The sequence below is a fragment of the Phyllobates terribilis genome, unplaced genomic scaffold, assembly GCF_046119375.1.
Source record: "Phyllobates terribilis strain yellow unplaced genomic scaffold, ASM4611937v1 Scaffold_3__8_contigs__length_932513732, whole genome shotgun sequence".
Classification (NCBI taxonomy): Eukaryota; Metazoa; Chordata; class Amphibia; order Anura; family Dendrobatidae; genus Phyllobates; species Phyllobates terribilis.
The window spans coordinates 532,855,740-532,876,944 of NW_027362763.1; the positions used below are offsets into that span (position 1 = coordinate 532,855,740).

At 44.7% G+C, this 21,205-nt stretch overlaps 1 protein-coding gene across 4 annotated transcripts in view; it reads right to left on the bottom strand.

The window, feature by feature from the left end:
• The window catches only part of MAP7 (microtubule associated protein 7), a 163,068-nt gene that overhangs the window by 41,767 nt on the left and 100,096 nt on the right, over nucleotides 1-21,205 (bottom strand). For all 4 annotated transcript variants that reach the window (XM_073671305.1, XM_073671306.1, XM_073671304.1 and 1 more), the window contains exons 2-3: nucleotides 12,424-12,501; nucleotides 1,290-1,367 (exon numbers count right to left, since the gene is read on the bottom strand). In XM_073671305.1, coding sequence (XP_073527406.1) covers nucleotides 1,290-1,367; nucleotides 12,424-12,501 — 156 coding nt within the window. The remainder of the gene's footprint in view (nucleotides 1-1,289; nucleotides 1,368-12,423; nucleotides 12,502-21,205) is intronic.

The window sequence follows — 21,205 nt, forward strand, 5'->3', positions numbered from 1 at the left end:
GTTCAGCAGCAACAATCTGAGCACGCTCTGGTCACTGCTTTTACAGGAAGATTTTGGCTGTGTGTCACAGCTGGCATCAGTCAGTTATGATGCAGACTCAGCTCCCGAGACTGGTCCATACCAGTACATCATATGTTGGGAAAGGGATTAAAATTAACAACCAATATTGCTCAGGCTGTAATTTTTTATTTATTAGTATATGGTGACTTTTCAGCATTAGATGAAAACCCTTTTTAAAGGGGACCGCTGATAATATTTAAAAAAAAAAAGGGCATTTAGCTACAGCCATTGTGCTAATTTTACAGAAATAGCGCTCTGTTAAAAAAAACAAACATTTCGGATGGCCGTTATCTCATTTATTTTTCCAGCTCTAGAACTGTATCAATATATTTATAACTTTGGTAAATTGACCACACACCCTACCGCTATCTATGGCATATGCTTATTATGGACACCCACTTTTAAAATGGTTTTAGCAAAGGAATGGAAATCTTTGTATGAAAAAAATGATACGATGCTAAAATCTACTTTCTGTAGCCCTTGAACAGTTTTCGAGATCTCTGCTTGTAGCCATTCAGTGGGAACAGTCTTTGGGTACTTTAAGGGTATGAAACTGTCCTGCTCATGTGATGTACACACGGCTCATTACAAGACACGCACGATACATATATTATGCCTATACCTGTCAAGTCTTTCCAAGTTCACTATATGCCTTGCGATTTAATTAGTTAATTTCTGTAAGGTTACTAGGGTTGGAAATACCATGTGCTAAAAATTGCAAAAGGTGACCCTTGGACCACAAGTCTAAAATGTGTCCTTTTGTTTTTCTCTCAGCTAATCTAGAAATGAGAGCACATTTGCAAGTTAAAATGCCCAACCAGTTCCGTAAATTTGAAGCAGATAAGTGGAATTTACATACTGAGGAAGACTACAATATGTTCTATTATTCTTCAGTGATAAGTTTCATGGAGCAATGATGGTCAGGCACGGGAGCATTGTAAAAGTACATTTAGCATCTGTCTCCTCTTCTAGGGGCTTGAATTTTGGATTTCTTTTATATGGTCTCTAATCAGATCAATACAAGCCAGATAAGAAGTGACGCATGGAAGAACTTACTGCAATTCTGATCACAGCATCACCAGTACCAACTTCACAATAAAGTTATCATAGACTAGATTTATACCAAATATCACATCTTTGATAATACGTTCTTAATGGTTTTACCTTGTGCATGACTAATAATATATGAATCAAGTTCTTCTGCTCATAAAATTACTAAAGATCCATACCCATCAGCTTTTCCCGCTCTTCTCGACGCTCTCGGGCCAGTCTTTGCCTTTCATCAACTTTCAGTGTGAGATGTGGTTCTGAAAAAAAAAAAAAAAAAAAAGCCAATATTCTTCAGTAAAAAAGCCGTCAAAATGCTTTACTACTGCACTGATAATTCCTCCAATCTCAGGATCTGCACCTGACGTAGGGGATTTCCACTCTCAGATGGAAAAATACACGTGTGCATAGAAAGTACATTTTATGCCTGACATCCAGTAAAAGCATTAGCATCCGTTGGGTTTTGACACACAACCAATCCCAGGCATACACATAAGCTTGCATGATTCTCTACTATGAGTTAGTGTAGCACCCTGAGGATTCGGCTGCTACAGGGGTATTACACCTCAAGCCAGAGGTGTGGTATTCCACTCCCGGGTAAGGATGGAGTGTGGAACTGAGCTCAGTAGGCTGCATGCACTACATACATCCCATTTCCGGGGGACAGACCAATGGTACTCCCACTAGAGAAATGTGCAGGTACGACAGTGTCTGTTCCTGGCTGGAGTGGGAGGGGGTTGGAACATCCCAGTAGTGTAGGGGCAGATAGGGGGAGCAGTCTGGGTAGTGCTAGGAGCTCATTGGGTGCTGGTCACCTGAGCTCACACGTAGAGGGAGTATATAAGGTGGGAACCATCTTAGATCAGGGTCAGTCAGTCAGTCAGTCAGTCAGTCAGTCAGTCAGTCAGTCAGTCAGTCAGTCAGTCAGTCAGTCTGTCAGTCTGTCAGTCTGTCAGTCTGTCAGTCTGTCAGTCAGTCTGTCAGTCTGTCAGTCTGTCAGTCTGTCAGTCTGTCAGTCTGTCAGTCTGTCAGTCTGTCAGTCAGTCTGTCAGTCTGTCAGTCTGTCAGTCTGTCAGTCTGTCAGTCTGTCAGTCTGTCAGTCAGTCTGTCAGTCTGTCAGTCTGTCAGTCTGTCAGTCTGTCAGTCAGTCTGTCAGTCTGTCAGTCTGTCAGAGGTGAGTCAGAGGAAGAGAGAGCAGAGGAGAAGAGCAGCTCCAAGGCCCAGAGAGAGAGAGGAGAAAGAAGGACCCAGAGGGGGAGAAGAGAGAACTCCAAGAACCCAAGATTAGATCAGCGGGTGAAGAGTTGGCACAAGGGTACCGGATCCCAAGCTGGTGGAGGGCACTAATCCTCAGCCAGAGACCGGAGGTCGTGGGCAGGATCTGCCACGACCACCCACTAAATCCACCCGGAAGGCAGACCAGGAATAGGGTCAGGGAACCCAGAGACAAGGGTTTACCAACAAGAGGCCCGAGGGAGCCGGACTTAGGTGGATCCCTGGTGGGGAAGGCCAGAGAGAAGGAACGTCAGAAAGGGAGCTCAGGATCACGCTCCAGAATTACTTGGGAGTTGGCCGAGTCCAGGACCTGGTGGACGCAGCACGGCTCGGGCGGTCACTCAAGGCCGGAGTGACCAGAACAACAGCAGTAAGTAAAGACCCTGAACTGCACAGCCCGACTCTGAGTCTCATTACCATCCTCACTGCACCTCCACAACCACCATCCTCTACACCTGACCCCCTGAGGCTATACCCCTCCCGTTGGGGGTTATACTACCTGAGCTGCACACACACCACCAGCCTCAGCGGACCCTGCTGCAGCGGCGGCCGTATTGACCGCAAATCAACGGGTGGCGTAGTCGACATAAAAGAACATCTAGCAACATCTAAAAGGACTGCCACACACTGAGCTTGACACCCTGGGCACGGACCGGGTCACCGCCACTCGGAGACTACAACCCCCATCTGATCCGGCTCCGGGTATCCCCCAAACAACACTGGCCCAGGGGGCGCGTCAACTTTGGCGTAGTCGGCAGGATTACGTGCCCGCAACAACCGGGTACTGCGTGCCTGAAGAAAAGTTCACCGTTACCTTAAAAAGAAGTCTCCCGCCGGTTCCGGAGGGTCCCCGCCAACGGACCCCATCACAGGTCGTTTCCCGCCGGTTGTCCGCCATTTGCAGCTTTTTCCCGCCATCCATGGAGTTTCCCGCCACTGGGAGACGATTCCCACCATTTCCAAAGATTTCCCGCCTTGGAAGAGCGGACGCCATTATGGGCGTGCCAGAGGGTGGCAAAAGGCCACCTCCCATCGTGGGCCAGGTCGAAGAATGGCGCCAAAAGCGGAAACCGCGCCCACCAACAGAGATTGTGATGCTGGAAGTGTCCATCAGCGTAAGAGAACTGCCCCTGGAACTGACAATCACAAAGTTGCCCCGGGACCACCCTAAATGTGGGCGGAGACAGAACAAGAGAGCAAAGATGGGTGTCGCCTGGAGCAGTCTGGAGAGAGCGCACCCGGAGACAAGAAGTCTGGAGGGGAGTCCAGAGAAAGCCTACCCGGAGATGGAGGGAGAGTCAGGCAGCACCGACCCAGTGGTCAGGAGCCTGCTGCAAGTAACGACCCCACTAGGCTTAGTGGAGGTCCTGGCACAGCTCCCCCGAGACCGGGAGTGTGCACAGACTGCGCTGGAGAGCCTCGCACGGAGGATGGCCCGGGTGCAACGAGAGACGTTGGCGGAGTGGAGCCGAGAGATGGCCCAGCGGACCGAAACCCGTCAGCGGAGCACGCCACCCGAGACGAGGAGACAGACCGCCTCTGAGGATGGTGCAGGAGGACTCAAGGCCGGAGACGGCGCCGAGAAGGGAGCTGAACGAATGGAGGCAGGTAAAGGGGACGTCTCTACCCCGAGCCGGGAAACCGCGTACCTGCCCCAGCTCCCCGTCGCAGAGCCCGAAATTCCCCCTGCCGTGCCCGTCGCTGCATCGTCACCGCCGCAGACTAGGCCTCAACCGGAAACCGCGGCCGCGACCCCTGTGACGTCACGCGCTTCGACCCTGAGCGCGGCAAAGCAGGAAATACCATCGGCCTGGTCGCAAGGCCTAGTACACCCGGGCGCCGCCATTCCAACAGCGCCCCCTACCTCCGCGGAGCCACCAGCCTGGCCGCAGGGCCGAGTAACCACGGGCGCCGCCGTTCTTACGGTGCCCTTTTCCTTTAGCGTGCCCCAAGCCTGGTCGCAAGGCCTGGTCAACCCGGGCGCCGCTACCACCACAGCGCCCATAACACCTAAAGTACCGCACCTGGGTGAGGACCTGTTCGCCCAGCATACGTGCCCGGATGGGCAGCCCTTCATATGGCCACCGGAGTTTCACCATCCCCGACTCCGGAAAGAAAGACCCCTAGATGAACCCCTGATTCCGGTTCCGAAGCCCGTCAGGAGGACCCAGCCCCCGCTAGAGGAGGCACAGTTTGAGTGGGACCCCACCGGAGGAGACCTCATGGGGTTCACTCAGGAGACTCGGGGCAGCCGCAGCGGAGCGTGCAGAGTGCTGCCGCCAGCAGCTCGAGGTCTTCGAGAAGGAGCGGAGAGAGAGGCGGGTCCGGGAACAGCAAGCACAGATAAGGAGCGCGGAGCAGAAGAGCCGGACCAGGAGGAACCCCCGTGCAGCTCATGGTCCCCGTACCACCGGGACTGTGATTAAATTCAACCTGCAGCATGGGTGGGGCTTCATAAAAGACCATCATACCCCCGGCGATGTCTTTGTCACACGCAGAGACGTAGAAAGCCATCTGCCGGAGGGACACAGAGGTCGTGACCTGTATGTAGGGGACGAGGTCACCTTCACCCGGCACAAGTGTGCCAAAGGACCCTACGCCCTCCATGTGCATCGCCTGACGGAAGAGGAGCTGCGGTGTGAGGAGGAGCAGGAGGACCCGGACGGGTCTGAAACTGAAACCAACCAACAAGAAAGAGCAGGAGGACGCCGTCGTTGAAGTACGGTAGAGAGAGACTGTATAAAGTTGCCCGTCGGGGTACCAAGAACTGTTGCTGATTTAAATATGTCCCCGTTGGGACAAGAGTGAACTGTTAACCCGTGTGTCCCTATTCCCATTACCTGGCCGAGGACTGAGAGCGGCCATACCTCCCCTTGTATATAGTTGCGCTTCCTAAGGCGCCCCCTACCGGTTTTATAGGAAGCCATTTTCTTTAACAGACTGTCGCGCTTTTCCCGGTCACAAGTTGCACCGTGGCCGGAGGAGCAAGAGTGTTTACAAGACTGTTATTTATGAAAAGTTTTATATGGAAAAGTTTATGCTGATATATATGTGATGTTTTATATGTTTATATGTTGATGTTTATGAAAAATAATTGTATGTTTTGGATGTTTTTATCTTTGACAGCCCGAGGACGTGCTGTGATTTACCAGGGGGGAATGTAGCACCCTGAGGATTCGGCTGCTACAGGGGTATTACACCTCAAGCCAGAGGTGTGGTATTCCACTCCCGGGTAAGGATGGAGTGTGGAACTGAGCTCAGTAGGCTGCATGCACTACATACATCCCATTTCCGGGGGACAGACCAATGGTACTCCCACTAGAGAAATGTGCAGGTACGACAGTGTCTGTCCCTGGCTGGAGTGGGAGGGGGTTGGAACATCCCAGTAGTGTAGGGGCAGATAGGGGGAGCAGTCTGGGTAGTGCTAGGAGCTCATTGGGTGCTGGTCACCTGAGCTCACACGTAGAGGGAGTATATAAGGTGGGAACCATCTTAGATCAGGGTCAGTCAGTCAGTCAGTCAGTCTGACAGTCTGACAGTCTGTCAGTCTGTCAGTCTGTCAGTCTGTCAGTCTGTCAGTCTGTCAGTCTGTCAGTCTGTCAGTCTGTCAGTCTGTCAGTCTGTCAGAGTTGAGTCAGAGGAAGAGAGAGCAGAGGAGAAGAGCAGCTCCAAGGCCCAGAGAGAGAGAGGAGAAAGAAGGACCCAGAGGGGGAGAAGAGAGAACTCCAAGAACCCAAGATTAGATCAGCGGGTGAAGAGTTGGCACAAGGGTACCGGATCCCAAGCTGGTGGAGGGCACTAATCCTCAGCCAGAGACCGGAGGTCGTGGGCAGGATCTGCCACGACCACCCACTAAATCCACCCGGAAGGCAGACCAGGAATAGGGTCAGGGAACCCAGAGACAAGGGTTTACCAACAAGAGGCCCGAGGGAGCCGGACTTAGGTGGATCCCTGGTGGGGAAGGCCAGAGAGAAGGAACGTCAGAAAGGGAGCTCAGGATCACGCTCCAGAATTACTTGGGAGTTGGCCGAGTCCAGGACCTGGTGGACGCAGCACGGCTCGGGCGGTCACTCAAGGCCGGAGTGACCAGAACAACAGCAGTAAGTAAAGACCCTGAACTGCACAGCCCGACTCTGAGTCTCATTACCATCCTCACTGCACCTCCACAACCACCATCCTCTACACCTGACCCCCTGAGGCTATACCCCTCCCGTTGGGGGTTATACTACCTGAGCTGCACACACACCACCAGCCTCAGCGGACCCTGCTGCAGCGGCGGCCGTATTGACCGCAAATCAACGGGTGGCGTAGTCGACATAAAAGAACATCTAGTAACATCTAAAAGGACTGCCACACACTGAGCTTGACACCCTGGGCACGGACCGGGTCACCGCCACTCGGAGACTACAACCCCCATCTGATCCGGCTCCGGGTATCCCCCAAACAACACTGCCCAGGGGGCGCGTCATTAGGGTTAAAGGGTTGTACCACAAACAATACATCACTTATCTAGAAGACAGAAAAATGTGATAAATATAAAATTGCTAGGTGTCTGACTTCAAGGAACCGTTGCCAATCACAAGACCGGGGGTCCCAATGTCTCTGGTGTGAATGGAATGGTAAGTGAGCATGTGCTTCCATTCATTGTCCACAGGACAGATGGTCACAAATACATGAATCTAAGGAATGGTAGTGAGTAGGGACTTTCGGACCGTATTCTCATGATCAGTAGGAATGACAGCTCCCTCACCACATAAATTATATATTTACCACTTTTCCTGTGAATTCAAATGAAAAAAAAGTGTCTGCATTTTAGCTTCCGTATCACGGCCCTATCACTGTTTTTAATTGTACGGATATACACCATCATAAATATAGATCAATTCAGGCTAAGAGACCCATGGTAAGGCTGTCCGGAACCATTTCTTTCATACAAGTTTCTTAAATACAGTCATGTTACGGTTCTCTGAATAAGCATTAAAAGGGTATTCTCAAGTTTGAAAGTCATCACCTATTCATGAGCTAGGGGAAAGCTTCTCGTTGGCTGGAGGTCCACCCACCCTCCCCATTTTCTGAAGAACCCCGGTTGAATGGAGTAGTGGTCGGTTGTGGACACCGCTGCTCCATTCATTCCAATGGGAGTGCCGAAGATCAGTTGAGCAAACTCCTCGGCAATCCCCGGCTGTCCCATTAGGAATGAATGGAGACGGTGCATATGAACTTCCGAGCTCTAGTTTTTGGGATCAGTTGGGTCCCCAGCAGCTGGACGCCCGGCAATTGAGAAGTTGTTCCCTATCCAACGGATAGGAGTTCACTTTTAAGATTACTACTTCAAGTTAAGCATTTACTTTGAGTTACAATCCAATAATCCAGGTTTGATAATGTTGCACTTTTTATTGTGACATGCAGAAGTAGTGCTGTTGCTTTAAAAGCATCCAGCAACTATTAGAAGTAACACAAGCACAGGAGACAGGAAGTGTTGTGCTCCAGAAGCATCCAGCAACCAGAGGGGTTAACACAGTCACAGGAGACAGGGAGTGTTTAGCAGAGCCCCAGGGCGATTGTGGGGAAGTTGGTTACTGTCTGGCTGGAGCCGAAGAGAAAGGTGGTGTGTGATCTGTATATCACAGAAGGCAACTGAACAGAATTCAAGTCAGGAGGGAAGCTAAACACAGGTCAGATAGACTCCCTGAACTAACAGTGCAGAGTATTATCGGACAGGAAGATAAGGACTGGAAGGAATCGTGTCACAGGGATCAGTTCCCTCACCAAACACCCCCCCCCTCCATCTCCATGCAGGATAAAGAATGTGTGTACTGTGTACTAGTGAGTCCTTGTGAAGGAAAAGCCTGTGGTTGTGTATGCATAGAAGGGTGCTGCTAAGAGATCTAATCTGTGCAGAATTATGCTACTGAAGAGACTGACGTTACTGTGCCTGCTTTAATAGAATGTACTGTAATGAAGATTGTGCTGTAATATCCCTGAAGTGCACTGGCCGTGCTTCAGATTAAATCCCACTGTTAAACTGTTGAAAAAGACTCTTGTCAGATGTGTCTGGTCAGCAATTGAATCTATTGTGTGCCTGAGAGAAGCTGCAGCCTATGGTCGCCCTGAGTAACAGTTCCCCCAGGATTCCAACGAATTCATGAAACCCGTCTCGCCCTATCTGAACCTAGCGGCGTGCGTGTAACATTATCTATAATGCATTATTACATAAATATTTCAACCTTTGAGTAACAGAACATGAAACTGATGAAGAATTGAGAAACCAACCATTTAAATATTATTCATATTCAGAGTATGAAGGGGTAGCACATGCAGTCCCATCATCCAAGAGAACTGAAGAATAACCTCCCTACGAGTCAGCAGCTCCAATCACTACTCCTGAGATCACAGGGTACTTTGCATGGGTCATGTAAAACATCCTAACCATAGAGCACTGCATACAGGAATGTTTCATTTCTTAGAAAAATAAATTAAACAAAACATCACTTTTTTTCTTTGTCAATGGGTTCTTTCTACAACAATTCAGCACTGCAGTTTCAGAGGGGCGCCTCCAAAAGTTAGACATCATTGTGGCTGAACTTCTTGTTGGCCAAAAATAACTACTGCAGCTGAACTGAACCAGATTTACTAATATCACATTTTTATTTTATTTTTACATCATGACAAAGCTGAAGAGATTGTGCCACAAACAGAAAATGTCGCCTATCGACAGACAAGGTGATAAGTCACTAACAGCAGGACATCCTAACCCTGGAAACTAGTGACCCAAGTTCCTCGAGCATCTGCGCTGCCGCACTATTTAGAGTCTATGGGACCAATGGAGATAGAAGAGCACTGTACTTGGCTATCTTCTTCAGACCTTGACTGCAGCGGCTGTGCAAATGCTTAACTGCTGTTCAATTTTAACAGTGAATCTGAGATCTGTCATAATCCTCGGGAGTCTGCCAAACACACCAACTCATTCAATATTTAAAGACATTTTCTCCAGCCGGAGTAAAATAATTAATTCTCTCTTTTATATCCAAGATTGATTTTACATCATATATCATTACACATTGGATTAATATTTAATCATATTTAATCAGTGGAGGGTCTTAGATACTTTAACCCTCAAGTAAGGTTCTCATCTGGGGCCAAAACCTGTAAATTGCCTTTCTAAACCACTTTATTTAAACTCATATAGCATCTAGAAATGGTTAGATGTTTGCACAGTGTAGTCTTGTACCCTTAAAGATGACTTGCCACCATGTCAAAAGTGGGCAGTTCTTATTTTATTAGCCCTTCTTCCCTGAGTAAGCTTTTTTGCCTTTTTAAATTGCCATAAGGTTCAAGAACAGAGTCATGGACTGTTAAATTATTTAGTGCAAATTTTTATTGTCTTTGCCAAAAGGGCGTTGCTCACAGGGTAATTATGCAAACAGCCTCGCCCCCAGAGAGTCAGTGAGCCACACCTCCTCGTAAAGATCTTAAAAATTAAACTAAATAGACAAAAAGCCTGCATTTCTGGAGCCATATGGAGAATTTAAAAAACAAAGCCGAATATTCAGGCAAGCATCGGCAATAAAATAAGAACAAAAACTGACCATTTATGACCTGCTGACAGTTCTCCTTTAAAGCCCCACTCCAGCCTTTTTATTTTTCAATCCCTGTTTGAGGGATCACGTATGTGAGTGTACTGAATCACATAGCAACCACTTTGTGATTTGGCAGGTCACAACTGTTGTCACATGTGGCTGGAACGAGGCTGAGAACATGTGAAGATGGCTACTGGGGAGTGAGAGACTTACATGCATTACACTCACATACATGATCCCTAACAAAGAGATAAAAAAATGCAAGAGTGGTGCTTTAAAGGGAGTCTGTCAGCAAAGAATGACTGTTCCAACCAAGTACAGGTGCTCGATGCACCCTTGGTGTGGCCAAACATTTAAGTGCACCTTCCCACCTACTTGTTTGCTCTCTATCTCCACTCTACCCATTCTTTGATTGACTGCTCTGGCTTTATGGAGCCACAGAAGAATGGAGATAGATGGAAACGATTAGGTGCGAAGGTGTATTTAAATGTTTGGCCACACCAAGGGTGCACTGAGCGACTGGTTGGAACAGTCATTCTTGAAAGAGTCCCTTTAAAGAGCACCTGTCATCTCTACTTTCTTACCTAGTTTAGCAAATAAATGTGTTGTCTATGAAAAATATTGGAGTGTCTTTTTTTCTGAATTCTCTTTAATAAGATGAATCATTTATCAACTGGGTGCTACCGATCTACTTATGATTGTGGGGTGTGTCTATAAACTCAGCACCGATTCGATTAGTGTCAGACTGTGCAGGCTCTCTGGGTATTCACAGTGATAACACTCAGTTTATTCTTACATTTCCGGAAGAAGAAACAACACTATAACATTTCTAAGAAAAGAAGCACTTACTAAAACAGACTTGTCAACAGAGTGAACAGGTCCTTTTTAACAGTTTTTATTACCATGGTCGCACAAAGGGCATGCCAAACAAAGGAAATAAAATAATTCCCAGAATGCACTACAATGTGTCCTCTCTAAAAATGTAACCTCTGTGACTTAAAGGGTTTTTCCCATCTTCATAAATAGGAACTGTCACACAGGGTTTGTAAATTCAAACATTTTTGAAATTGACTTCTTATTAAAATTTTCAGCTATTTGTGAGATAGTAACACTTGTGATTACAGCTCGTTGCCTTGGAGACCGACCACCGCTGTTAGACCGCAAAACACGCACAGTTTGCCATTTTCTATGCATCTTAAAAACACGGTTTTGAAGCTGTCCAGGAGTGGGGGCTGTTACATCCTAATCCCGGCAGTGTTTACAGGCTACACTGCAGCAGTGGTCGGTCTCCTAACGACGAGATGGAAATATTAAAAAAAGTGTTAATATCTCAAGAATAATCAGTAAATATGAATAGCGGTACCAGAGAGCCAATAACAGGGCAAAAATATTAAAAGGACTGATTTATTAATACACACAACGCGTTTCGGTGGACACAGCCACCTTCATCAGGTGCGTTGTGTGTATTAATAAATCAGTCCTTTTAATATTTTTGCCCTGTTATTGGCGCTCTGGTACCGCTATTCACATTCACTGATTGTCCCTTTCCCCCCGTTGGGGTGCGGTAGAGCTGCCTTTAATTAATTGTTCTTTCACCTGTGGGAGGAATTTAATTAGAATTACTACCCTGGTTTTCCAAGCTGCGCTGCCCTAACCCCTCCGGAACGCTGCCGGGGGTGTTGGTGAAGCTGTGCGTCCATCTCGGCGTTACATGCAACTAACCTGACCACGTGATCCACCACCGAGAGATCAGGATCTGTGAACGCCGCTGGAAATGGATGACAGCCACCAACAGAGCGGAGCTTGTGGAGCTTTACACTGGGGTTGTGCAGAGGTGCACAACTTCATAAGGTTAGTAGCCATCCTCACACCCCTCTAACAATTGCAATACTGAGTCACCCATTGCGCCTTGTTCTCTCCTCTCTTTAAATATCTCAAGAATGGCTGTGAATTTTACTAAACAGTAAAATACAAAATTCACATTTTTATAAGCACAATCAAACAATATCTATATGAACATGGAAATAACGTGTTAATCTGTATTGTGGTATATTTGTTGCGGTTAAAAACTAGTATAAAGCACACACCTAAAGACCACCCATACACAGACTAATGTTGGCCGAACCTGCTGATATCGACTGGTTTCCCCAACACTCTAATGTGTATGGGGGCACAGACCAACTGATTGTAGGGTAGAAGTTGATCGAGCATGTGCTATTTGGCCTGCTGATCCCTTCGTTCTGTCAGAGATAAACCCCTGGCTGAGATAGGTCTGCAACTGTGCTAGGAGAACAGTCGAGAAGACCGTCAGCCATCTAATGTGTATGGGAGGGGGAAATGGGGAAGACCAACCGCAGACATAAAGCTCCTTCATAGCACCTGAAAACAAAGTGGCTTCACGCCTAACCAAAAGTCTACAGAACAATCTACACAAACACAATCAGCCATCCATGGAGCTCACCAGATTTGGAGAGGACATTGTCTTTTCTTGCTTGACTCAATGACATTTTCTTCTCTTTAGCATGAGGACCATCAGGAGCTGAAAGATAGAGTGGGTGCATTTAAGCTCAGTATATAAAACCTATCAGCATGCTTGTATATACAACATAACATTTTACAGCTGCCACTTCTGTACTTTATTGTTATGTCACCAGTCACATATTGATGTTTTCCTCACATCTGAACAGTGGTGTAACTTGAAGCTTGTGGGCCCCAATGCAAAATCTCCAGCAGGGCCCTTTACTCTCATAGGTCTTTAATAGTGATTGTCTTTTCATATGGTGCAATATAGATTTCGGCCTCTCTAGTCTCCACTGCCTGGGTGCGATTGCAACCCCTGCACCTATTGTAGTTAAAACCCTGCATCTGAATAATCCAGACATGACTGTGCATCTGCTGAGCGCAATCGAAATCTGAGCATAAACCACAAATCCGTAACATTTATACATTTCTTCCTATAGACAAAACTTTAGAAATTTAGGCAGCATGAATCTGAAATCATGATCGACATATTTTCTAATCACAAAGTACATATACTAAAAGTAGGAAATAAAATATGCAACTAAATACTAATCAGGGAAAATTCCAATAGTGTTACATACATTGAGTAGGAAACGGAATATTTTGTCAGACAAACTATTTAACATAGTCAATGAGTAACTTAATTTCAATTCAATGCCAATTATACAAGTTTACAAAACAAGTGCCCTATGGAGCGGAAGTGTCATAAGCAGGGTGTGGTAAGAGGAGTAAACCATAGTGCCCTGACATTACTGTTCTAAAGCAAGCTGAAAATTAGTTTATTGCAGGATAAAAGAAACCAATGTGTCAGGGGAAAAGCTTCTTCCTGTATTGTAGTAGGGAGTATACTCTGTATAGTCTACCTACCAGACAGGACCACGCCATAGTTAAAGTCACAGAGACCAATCCAGCCATGAATACCAAGGTGTGAGAGCAGGATTTATACTTTATCTATCCTGACTCCATTTTGATTTTTATACGTGTAACTCCTTGTTTTCTGAAATGGAATTTGAGCCAGTATGTGTGTTTTCAGATAAGGGGTCCTTTATGAATGTCTTTGTCTAAAGACTTAGAGAAAACATAGGAAAGAGAAATGAAACTAGAAAGTGAGAGATTCCTATTATTCAAATGTTCAAATGATGTAATAAAGTCAGACCTGCCCTGATACTCTATGTATCAGTCATGGCTCTTCCGTGCACGTATTTGAATTTTACTATTTCATTTGGAACAGGCACAATGTCTCAGAACGTCCCACATTTTGTGGCGATAACAAAGGCATTTTAAGAATCAGTTCTAAGAAATATTTTATTTTATAATTATTATTAGTGTTGAGCAAGTATGTTCTGTTCGGAGTATGCTCGGGCCGAGCTCCGAGTAGTTACAGCTGCTCGGTGATATGTTTGAATCGCTCCCGTGTGCATGATTTGCAACTGTTTGACATCTTTATTACATGTGAGGAATGTGTAAGAAATAGACATTTCTCACATGTAATAAAGCTGTCAAACAGTCGCAAATCATGCACACTGGAGCGATTCAAACATATCACCGAGCAGCTGTAACTACTCGGAGCTCGGCCTGAGCATACTCGGCGAAAGGGTTAACAGAACATACTCGCTCAACACTAATTATTATACTTGCTTATATATAACGCTATCATATTCCACAGCGCTTTACAGAAATTGTCATCGCTGTCCCCATTGGGGCTCACAATCTTTATTCTTCCCTATCAGTAGGTCTTTACAGAGTGTTGGAGGAAACCGGAGTACCCAGAAGAAACCCATTAAAATACAGGGAGAACATAGAACCCAAAGCATCAGTTCTAATTACTGGTGTGCCCAGAGGTGATTACACCACACAAAATATCACTCTCCAGTACGTTAAATCAAGTCGTGTCTTCTGATGATGGAGAAACCATAAACTATGGCAGGTATACTCTCTGTTGCACATCCAGCAACAAAGTATTTGTATGGTTGAGGCCTAGTAGCTAAGGCACCATCATTGAGTTGGCTTCCTCCTTTGCCGATTAGAGCTGCCGTACAGCGTAGCCCTTGCGGACTGTAATTGTATCACATGATCACTCATTCATTGAGTCGGTGCAGTTTAATACTACATTTTAGTTGCATAAAAAAATGTGTGTAAGATCTAGGATTGACCATCAATATCAGATCGGTGGTGGTCCAACTCTTGGCACCTCTACTGATCTGCTGTTTAAAAAGGCTGCAGTGCTCATAGAAGAGCTGCAGTCTTTTCTATGTTAACACTCCTTTGTATACATGCATACACCTGTTATTCCAGCCACAGGGTATGACTGACCTTGGAATAACTTGCAGAGATGATTTGTGATTTTTCTGATACTTTGTCTTTTGTCCGAAGAGGCAGGTAAGCATAACAGTTACACTTCCAATGAGACACACAAACATAGGTCACTCATTAATAGTCAACCTATCACATTAGTCATCAGCAACATGGAGTCAGGGCAGATTCTCCCATGTCCAGCATCTAGGGGTCAGGGCAGATTCTCCCATGTCCAGCATCTAGGGGTCAGGGCAGATTCTCCCATGTCCAGCATCTAGGGGTCAGGGCAGACTCTCCCACGTCCTGCATCTAGGGGTCAGGGCAGATTCTCCCACGTCCAGCATCTAGGGGTCAGGGCAGACTCTCCCACGTCCTGCATCTAGGGGTCAGGGCAGACTCTCCCACGTCCAGCATCTAGGGGTCAGGGCAGACTCTCCCACATCCAGCATCTAGGGGTCAGGGCAGACTCTCCCACGTCCAGCATCTAGGGGTCAGGGCAGACTCTCCCACGTCCAGCATCTAGGGGTCAGGGCAGACTCTCCCACGTCCAGCATCTAGGGGTCAGGGCAGACTCTCCCACGTCCAGCATCTAGGGGTCAGGGCAGACTCTCCCACGTCCAGCATCTAGGGGTCAGGGCAGATTCTCCCACATCCAGTATCTAAGGGTCAGGGAAGATTCTCCCACGTCCAGTATCTAGGGGTCAGGGAAGATTCTCCCACATCCAGTATCTAGGGGTCAGGGAAGATTCTCCCACGTCCAGTATCTAGGGGTCAGGGAAGATTCTCCCACGTCCAGTATCTAGGGGTCAGGGAAGATTCTCCCACGTCCAGTATCTAGGGGTCAGGGAAGATTCTCCCACGTCCAGTATCTAGGGGTCAGGGCAGATTCTCCCATGTGCAGTGTCTAGCAGTAGACTAACTATACAGCCACTTAAAGTGGAAATTAACACTTTACCCCACTTAAAGAAGTACAATGATGATAATATTTTTCCTCATAATTACGCAACATGTAAATAGGTAGATAAAACATGTCTAAATGTTTAACTAATAAGGCAAACGAAAAAAAAAGTTATACAGCTGCATTCATATTATTAATAAGGTAAATGCATGAAAAATTGTCTACCACATGAAAAAAAACCTGAAATATGGAAGTCTAATGCATAATCAGCAACATAAAAAAAATTGAAGAATTAGGAAGATTCTGAATCCTACACAGAATAGGGCTGCAAGTGAGATCTGAACTTTTTATAACCTGTGTTGGCTTAGGGGAATAATAATAGAAATTTGCTACGAGTAACTCAGTGCTGCAACTAAGCGGGAAGCGCCTTATTTCATTTTCCAAAGACATCTATATAGCCGTTTCTCCACTTAAAGAAGCACTCCTATTAAAGTTTTTATCCTCTTAATATATTGCAATCATCATATTATATAGCACTGTGTACTTACAAATGCTCATTTTGCTTTTCTACCCAGATAATTCTTCTCTTTTCTCCGCTCTATGTAGGAACAGGAAGTCTCTTTTCCCTGCATTTATCATTGCCCTCTTCAACTCCTAACCCAGCTGCTCCACTCCTCCCCCATCAGGGACTTTCGCAGTGACTTACAAGTCATACAGGGAAATTTGACCTCCTGTTTCTACATAGAGCTTAGAAGGATTCAGATAGTCAGTTTTTAATCACATGATGTAATAGACCTAACGGAAAAGAGAAGAATTAGCTGGGTAGAAAGGCAAAATGAGCAATTGTAAGTGCACAGTGCTGTATAATAGGAGTATTACAATGTATTAAGAGGATACAAATTCTGATGGGAGTGCTTCTTTAAATTGCAGACAATTAAGTAATGATTATATAGCAATATACAGAATTTTATCTTAAGAGGTTTTCACATACTGGTCCAACAATCATATAAGTATGTAATGTAGAAGAAAAAAACCTGGAAGGACAAAACGCGCAATTGGTCTAACCTGGATATAAAGTGGGGAAATGTGGACAATCGTGCTCACCTCATCAGGATGTGTGCTCACAACCTCTCAAAAAACTTAGGCTGCTGCAGACCCATGGTATTGGAGAAGGAGAAGAAACTGGAGACAAGTGGGTTTAAACTTGCGTTTCGAAACGCGTTGACGAATAAACCGCATATTTGGATTCTGGTCTATTCATCATCTTTCCATTGGCAGCGCAGGTTTAACCCATTTGTCTCCTGTTTCTTCACATAAGCTATGTAAAGACATCAACGAGACTTACAGTTACATCAAAAATATCTAAGATTATCAAGAAATGTTCCATAGCAGTGTTTCTGCATTTATCATGCATTACATTTGTATAGTGCATATAAGGCCCCCAATACACATTCGACTACTGTGTATGGGGGCTTTCGAAATCTCCATAGTCAGATTAAGTTGGAAGAGAGAAGGATCAGTGGCCATTCCTTTTGCTTAGTGCGGAGATAAGCCTCTATCATAAAAGTCAGCCAGCGGCACGGTCATAGAGAACACAGAAGCGCTAGGCCAAGCTGAGCATTCCTGTGTATGGAGGACTTGGGAGAGAGCGGTCATCCAGTCGATGGTTCGGCCACTAGCTATCTAATGTGCGAGGGGGGCCTTTAGTATGGACAGATCTTGCTTTTGACAGAGTCCACTAGCACTAAGGGCATCTAGTAGTGTGAAATTTTAACTATGACCTGATGCATCTGAAGGTTGTTGTAAATTATGGCTGATCTCTACAGTTATCAAATGCTACAAAACACAAATTTCAACAGAGGCAATCTTATAGACATTCCTTTTAACATGGACCGGTCACAGGGTGAAAGGTGGACAGTTTTTTTTTTAATTTTTCCACTGTGCCCCTGAATATTAGTTTTTTTAAATCTGCCATATAGTTCAAAACGTACAAGATTTTTTAGTTAATGTTAATTTGTATGGTCTTTACAAGGAGGCGTTGCTCACCGGATAATAACGCAGACCAGCCTACAGACGCGTCCCCAGAGAATCCCGTGAGCTACACCCCACCTGGTAAAGAAGGGAGCAGCGGGAATAAAAATGAGAGCGAAAAATATGGCAATTTTTGATTTGGTGACAGGTCCTCTTTAAATGAAAAAGAAAAACAATATCACTGCAGTGACACCAAGTCTTAGCAGGAATTGCCAGGGATTTTCTCAGCTCCACTATTTTTTGTAGCCTCACTAGGTCGCGCAAGGGTATGAAAACTAGGATACAAATCTACAATGTTGAAAATGTGCTACTACATTGTATATCTATCCAGAGAAAATATACTGTTCAGTCACACTGCCATATACCTTGTATACAAGAGCTCTATAAAATAAGTGAAATAGATCAGTCACACAAGTTCATATGAACAGCATGAATTCTCTCTCTTTGTAGTATAACTAGGGCCAACACTAGGGGGCAGCACATGATAATTATATTTTAGCTTTTCACTAGATGTTCTCTTGCCAGACATCAGAAATGTAGCCAATGAGAGAATACACATGTGACAAAAGCCTGATCCACTTCCTGTTACCACACTAATCAGTGACATGGCACATCATTATAGGCTTTGCTTCTCCTTCAGCATCTCCATGTATGCCAGACCTGTTGAGCCAGTTGCTATACATCTATCTATAGATGTTCTGTATTTGTAATTTTAGAAAAATAATCTGTTCCATCAGCTATAGATCAGCAAGTGAGATTACGCTCTGGCTCAATAGGACATCGATATGAAACAAAACTTCATTGATATAAAGGAGAAATTTCCGCTAAAAATGAATGACTCAGAATGGGCATCCCATAAATTGGAAGCCACAGACTGGTAGCCCCAAAAAGCAAATAAGAGTTCTAAAATTATTAAGAACACTATAATAATACATTTACATGGGACCAATAGCAGCACTATAATCACATCATAAAAAAAGCCTTTGTGTTCTCCAAGCCATGTGTATAACCCCCGTAAATGATATTACATTAAACCTCACTCAAAACAGTGACAAGGTTACAGAGAAAATACGATAAATGTAAATTTGGCATAATACACTGACTTACTGAGAACTGATCATTTTAAGCAACTTTTATAAGAATATGTATATATATATATATTTTTTACACGTTAACTAATCTTCAAGAGTCTTTCAGGGACAAAACTGCTGATAGTACTACATAGGAGACCTGAAAAGATGTTTAAACATAGATATACTCCGTTTTAGTGGCAGTTTTAGTAGGATGATGAAACTTGACTTTGGCACGGGCCACGCTCTCAAGTGCTCTGGAGGCGTTTCTTAAATATGAAGTGCTCTCATCTCTCGGCAGTAGGTCTCATTCAGACGTCCGTGTTGAATATTCCTGTTCCATCCATGTTTTATACAGAAAGAACATGTACCTATGATAGTCCATGGGGCTGTTCTGTTCACTTGTTCATGAGTCTGTGTAAAATTCACATATCCGTTTTTTTCCGGGCCAATACAAGTCTATGGGCCTGTGAAAAACCTGTACAGCACACGGATGGTGTCAGTGTCTGTGTGCTCTGTATTTAACATTGCAAAGTATAGGAGAAGTTTTGTAATCATTTGTTCATACGTGTAAAATACTGATGACACAGGTACAATTTCCTTTTTGCGTTCGTGAAAAGACTGGTGTTAAAAATCTCACTGAAAATAAATAAATGTTTTACACGATTAACATAGTTAACATTTTTGTGAGGATTTAACTTGGCTGTAATCATGTGAACTGTACAAAAAAAGTCAGAATAAGGCAACTTCACATGAGTTTAGCATAAGAAGTCCAAGGTGACAGAAAATGAGAAGAAATTATTTTTAAAAAGTTAACATCCAGATCTGTTTTGTTACGGGTTAAATATTAATTTAAGTAAATTATTAAGCAAAAATAATTAACACATACCACAAAAGCTGCTTAACTACGTACGGTATGTGTAGTTTGAAAATGGAAAGAAAAAAGAAAAAAAACAACTTTACATTTTTCACAAAATAAAAACAAAACCTTGCATTTCCTATCTATCTGTGAACTGTTGTTGCATTCTCTTGATTAAACACTTAAGGCACATAGAACTGTTTCTTTAAGGCTGTGTGCCCACAATCAGTTTTTGATGCTGTGTATTTTTGCTGTATCAAAAAAGAAGCGTCTTACAGTTCCAGCAAAGTGGAAAGGATTTACAGAAATCTTGCGCCCACTGTGCTTTTATTTTACTCAGCGTAAACTGACCTGCGGTGCGAGTTTCAAATTCACAACATGTCAATTTCTCTTGCGGGTACGCCGAGTTTTATGTACAGATTTTTTTCCATAGACATACATTATATGTGGAAAATCTGCAGATAAAAAACATGAATGCGTTTTTAGTGTGCATCTGCAGCGGAAAAACAAAAAAACACATGAAATCCACTATGTCAATAACGTTTTGTCGAAGTCAAATACCAGGAAGTATCGACAAAGCAGCGCTATTTAAAACATGACATAACAAGAGACAAAGATGCAGTGTCAAGAACTCAATAAAAATGCATGTAAAAAAAAAAAGCATTCAAAATGCTGTGAAAAAATACAAATGACCTAATTTACTTTATTCTGACTCCATAACTAGGCTGCAAAGTATAGGGCGCTTGAGACACCATTTCCATGGCTGTTTGTAAGTACCAGTACTCACACCAAGAGATTTCATCAGATAGCTTGAACTCGACGGCAGAGTCATATATGGAGATTCCATAAGAAGGTATATTTTCAAGCTGAATTCTTGTGTTATGCACAATTACAGTAGCAGTGGCTGCAACAGCTGCAGTAGCTAAAAAAACTATTCTGAATTCTGAACCAGAGCTGCAAGACATGTGGCAAGACATGTGGCTTCTTAACCGGTTCGAGACCACCCACTGTATATAAACGTCTGTGCTTGCTGGGCTCTGTGCAGCACGGATGTTTATGAACAGTCGGCGGTCCTGCAAGCGCTGCGATTCCGATGCAGAGCGACAGCGGGGACCTGATTGGATCAGGTCCCCATGATGTTAACCAGTTCCTATCTTCTAGATGCTGCAATCCATAGCAGTTGCGGCATTTAAAAGATAGTGACCGACGGTTTTGCGGTGATCGGGACCCCCACGTACCTTTATAACGCGGTGATCCCGATGCCGAACACGGGCTGTGACCCTTGACCTTTTTGAGACCTGATTGGTTCAGGTCCCGATAAAATCAGCGTCACGCCAGCTAGTGAGAGTGCTGTAGCAACAAACTTTCCCGGGCGATCTGCCTCATAAAAACGCTGTTTCTCCTCTGATCTCCTGTCAGTGAGAGATCAGAGGAGAAACAGTGTGACAAGTGCTGCTGACAAGAGTTGTGTCAGTCAGCGATTTGCTACAAAGTAAAAAAAAAAAAAACAAATAAAGAAAATTAGAGTTAGGCTAGTTAGAGTTAGGCTAAAGCAAGGGTTAGCCTACAA